Source organism: Aphelocoma coerulescens, unplaced genomic scaffold, assembly GCF_041296385.1.
Source record: "Aphelocoma coerulescens isolate FSJ_1873_10779 unplaced genomic scaffold, UR_Acoe_1.0 HiC_scaffold_100, whole genome shotgun sequence".
NCBI classification, from domain to species: Eukaryota; Metazoa; Chordata; class Aves; order Passeriformes; family Corvidae; genus Aphelocoma; species Aphelocoma coerulescens.
Genome location: NW_027183463.1, coordinates 329,685 through 333,640, shown reverse-complemented (window position 1 = coordinate 333,640; position 3,956 = coordinate 329,685). Strand labels below are relative to the sequence as shown.

General features: G+C 69.2%; 1 protein-coding gene across 1 annotated transcript; it reads left to right on the top strand.

The window, feature by feature from the left end:
- Positions 1 to 344: 344 nt before the first annotated feature.
- Positions 345 to 3,719, top strand: LOC138100519 (M-phase inducer phosphatase 2-like). Its single transcript, XM_068998395.1, has 10 exons — positions 345 to 373; positions 700 to 736; positions 1,436 to 1,534; positions 1,743 to 1,934; positions 2,053 to 2,133; positions 2,482 to 2,544; positions 2,649 to 2,747; positions 3,065 to 3,198; positions 3,287 to 3,398; positions 3,585 to 3,719. Exons 1-10 carry the CDS (start codon positions 345 to 347, stop codon positions 3,717 to 3,719), a joined length of 981 nt encoding a protein of 326 aa, XP_068854496.1.
- Positions 3,720 to 3,956: the final 237 nt, after the last annotated feature.

The following is a 3,956-nucleotide window of genomic DNA, read 5'->3' as shown; positions in this document are numbered from 1 at the left end:
CCGAAGTGCCCGGGGCCCCGGGCTGGGGGCAGGAGGCCGATCCCCGCAGCGGGGCTACTAGCCCAGTGCCTTGTTCCCGCAGGACTGGAGCCGGACTTCCCCACGCAGCAGAAGCCCGCGGCCGCGCAGGAAGAGTGAGCGGCCCCATGCCCGTGTCCTCCCGGGGACACCCCCTGTCCCTCCCCCGCGCAGCAGGGCCCGCTCTCAGCCTCGCTGGCGGCTGTGCAGCCAGCTGTGAGCCCCAGGCTGTGCCTGGGCGGTGGCAAGCTGGCCTGCTTGGGCGGCGACGTGGATGCCACCGCCACTGACCCCATCTCTGCTCTCCCCACAGCTCCCAGAGAACGATGCCGGCGTTCGGGAGAGCGCTCAAAGAGTAAGTGCAGGGGCTCTGTCCCTGCCGCAGGACATGAATGCCGGGCTGTCCCCGTGCCCAGGCTGTCCCTGTCCCACAGCCAAAAGCCAGGCTGTCCCCGTTCCCCCTGCTGGGGTCCCGCTCAGGCCGTTGGTGTTTCCTCAGTGCCTGGAGGTGGTTTTGCCCCAGGTCCCTTTGGGGAGCTGTGACAGCCCCGGGTGGGGGGGGGGGGCGTCTCACCCCGCCCTGAGCACGTGGGGGACAGAGGTGGCAATGGCAGAGGGGTGGGACTCAGCGGCCCAGGCCACCTGCTGTCATTTGACCCTTTCCTCTGCCGGCTCTTGCAGCAGGAAGCTCCTTCGGCAGAGGATGCACGCGTTGCCGGTGAGTGCTGGAGGCTGCGCAGGGCTGAGCAGAGCGAGGCAGGATCCTGCCGAGTCCCTGGGCGAGCCGGGACGAGGAGGATGGAGGCAGGAGAGGGGGCAGGGCTGGTGCGCACCTCTCACCGCTGGCTGTCCCACAGGCGTGGCAGCGGGACGGCAGCCGCGTCCTGAAGGACATCTCGCAGCTGCAGGAGCGCAGGGACAGAGCGCGGCGGCGCCGCAGGGAGCCCGAGGATGAGGTGAGGGGGGCAGCGAGAGCTGGGGGGCAGGGAGGGGACAGAGGGGTGCTGACGCCGTGTCCCCCCCGCTGCAGGAGGGCTTTGTGGCCAAGAAGCTGCCGAGGCCGGGCCAGCGGAGCCATGGGGCCGCCAGGAGGGAGCCCCTTGCCGAGAGCCCCTGGGCCGCATCAGAGCTGCTGGTGAGAGAGGCTGGAGGGCTCGGGAGGGCAGCAGCGATGGGTGATGCCGGGGCTGCACGCGTGGGAGCTGCCGCTCCGAGCTGCCCGCGTGGCCTGGAGAGCTGCGGAGGTGGGAGATGGCCGGGCCGGGGGGTCACGGGGACAGCCCGTGCGTCTCCAAAGCTGGAAGGCACCGGCAGGTGGTGGATGGAGCTCGCCTATGGGATCCGTGCCTGCCTGCGGCTGGGAAGCAGCTGGCAGGACTTGTGCCCATTTCACGATCTCCTCTGCCTGTGCCCCAAGTCTCCCCAGCTGCTGCCCTGGCAGAGCGATGCCACCGTGCCCCAGGAGAAGGAGAACGTGGTGAGCACGCCGGTGATGAGCAAGGAGGAGGCAAAGCTGGTACGTGGGAGCCTTTGGGAAGTGGACAGAGCCCCACAATCCCCTCTTGGGGTCTCCACTGGGGCGTCTGGGGCCGCTGCTTGGTGAGCAGCAGCAGCCCAGAGACTGTGGGCTTGTCTTGGTCACGGGGAGCGGGAGCCTCGGCCGCTGCCCTGCTGGTGCTGGGGCTTGCCAGAGCGCCAGGCAGCAGCGCGGGCTCTCCCCACAGCGGCCGGAGAAGCGCAGCCAGTGCCGGCAGCTGTCCCGCTCGCCCTCGGAGCCGGGCAGTGTCGCCAGGCCCGTCCTGAAGCGGGGACAGCCCTCGGACAGCGACAGCCCTGTGGAGGCCAAGCGGCAGAGGAGGGTGGCCGGCAGCCCTGGCCAGGAGGCGTCGCTGGAGCCGGTGGGTGCTGGGGAAGGTGTGGGCTGAGAGCCAGCGTGTCCCTGGCGGGCCTGGGCCCCGGCCCGGCTCTGGCAGAGCCGCTGCTGACATTTGGGGGTGTCTCTGGCTGGTGCCTCGGCAGGGAGCGTGGCTGGAGCCTTCCCGCTCCGCCCGGCGTGAGGAGCTCGAGAACCTGCTGGCCAACGATGACCAGGAGCTCATCGGGGATTTCTCCAAGGTAGGGCCACGAGGATGGGGCAGGTGAGGGGGTGCCCCCATCATTCGGAACGGGGAGCATGGCTGGAGCCCCGCAGCGCTGTGAGAGCCCAAAGCGAGCTGGTGGCCCATGCCTGGGGCCACGGGGCCTTGGGGCCGTGACTTGCCAGCCTGCAGCATCGCTGCGGTGCATGAAGAGCCCCATGGCCGCTCCTCTGCTCCAGCCGTGTGGCACAGCCCCGTCTATGTGGCCCTTGCCCTCCCGCGGGGGCACAGCTGGCCGCTCGGGGGCTTGTGGGCTGGGGCGACAGGTTGCAGGCCTGGGAGGTGTCCTTGGAATGGGGCTGAGCCCAGAGCCTGTCTGTTGCAGCCTCACCTCCTGCCGACGGTGGAGGGCAAGGAGCCGGGCCTGAAGTACATCTCTCCTGAGACGGTAAGGGGGCTGCAGCCCCTCCCCGGCCCCCCCGAGGGGCTGCCTGCCTGCTCTCGCCCTGTCCCCCGGCTGTCCCCCCCTTTGGTGACGCGCTCCCCCCGCAGCTGGCGGCGGTGCTGGCGGGGCACTTCAGCAGCAGCATCGAGAGCAGCCTCGTCGTGGACTGCCGCTATCCCTACGAGTACGAGGGGGGCCACGTCAAGGTCAGAAGCCCCTCGTGGCCCTGGGGCCGGGAGGAAGGGCGGGGTCCGAAGCACCCTCGGAGGTGCTGAGCCCACGGCGAGGGCTCGAGCAGCCCCCCCGGAGGGCACTGAGCCGCCCGGTGGGGTGGAGCAGCCCCTGGGCAGTGCCGAGCCACCCCCTGAAGGGCTGGTTCGCAGCTGCAAGGAGGAGGGTGACGGTGTCCCAGGACCGCGGGTGACGGTGCTGCTGGGGGAGGCTTGGGGGCAGCGTCCTTGAGTCGCTGCACAAAATGCAATGGGACACGGAGGGGGAAAAGGCGCCTTCTCTGCCTCGCCAGGGCGCTGTCAACCTGCCGCTGCAGCGGGACGTGGAGGAATCGCTGCTGGAGCAGCCCATCGTGCCCCTGGACTCCAGCAGGAGGGTGATCGTCATCTTCCACTGCGAGTTCTCTGTTGAGCGGGGGCCCAAAATGTGAGTGATGGCCCGGGGGGCCCGCTGGGCTCTGCCAGCCGCGGATCCCGGCACGGGGGTGATGCCGCGCGTTTTGTCCGTGGCACAGGTGCAAGTTCCTGCGGGAGAGGGATCGCCGCTGCCACGAGTACCCCCAGCTGCACTACCCCGAGCTGTACGTGCTGAAGGGCGGCTACCGGGAGTTCTTCCTCCAGTTCCCGGTGAGTGCCGTCCCCGTGTCCCCTCGGTGGCAGGCGGTCGGCGCCGAGAGGGAAGAAGTGGCGGGGGCACACGGCGGTGGCGAGGGGCAGCTGTGGCTCTGAGCATCCTCGCCGCCACGGGCGGGGATCTGCAGGGCCGGCGGCTGCTGTGCTGCGGGGGCTGACGGAGCCGTCCGTGGCTTGCAGAGCCACTGCGAGCCCCGGGACTATCGGCCCATGCTGCACTCCGCGTTCAAGGAGGAGCTGCGCAAGTTCCGCGGGCAGAGGCGGCTCCGCGAGCGCGGCCGGCGGGCGCTCTTCAGCCGCGGGCGGGACCTGTGAGCGCCCGGGGGTCTCTCAGCCGCGTCGGGGCAGCGCTGGAGCTGGGAACGGAGGAAGGCTTCCCTTGGCTGCGGATGCGCCTCGCCTGCTCGCTCGGGTTTGCTGCGATGGCTTTGGGGTGGTAGTTTTTGTTCAGAGCGGTTTTGCGTTTGTTCGTTGCAAATATTTTTGTGTTTGTTCGTTGTTGCAAATATTTTTTTGTTCGTTGTTCGAAATATTTTGTGTTTGTTTGTTGTT

Bases quoted from the DNA above. Each gene is read 5' to 3' on its own strand.
- LOC138100519 (XM_068998395.1), top strand. From the start codon at position 345: ATGCCGGCGTTCGGGAGAGCGCTCAAAGA. The intron at 374-699 runs GTAAGTGCAGGG...CGGCTCTTGCAG, and splicing joins TTCGGGAGAGCGCTCAAAGA to CAGGAAGCTCCTTCGGCAGA. The intron at 1,935-2,052 runs GTGGGCTGAGAG...GCGTGGCTGGAG, and splicing joins CGGTGGGTGCTGGGGAAGGT to CCTTCCCGCTCCGCCCGGCG.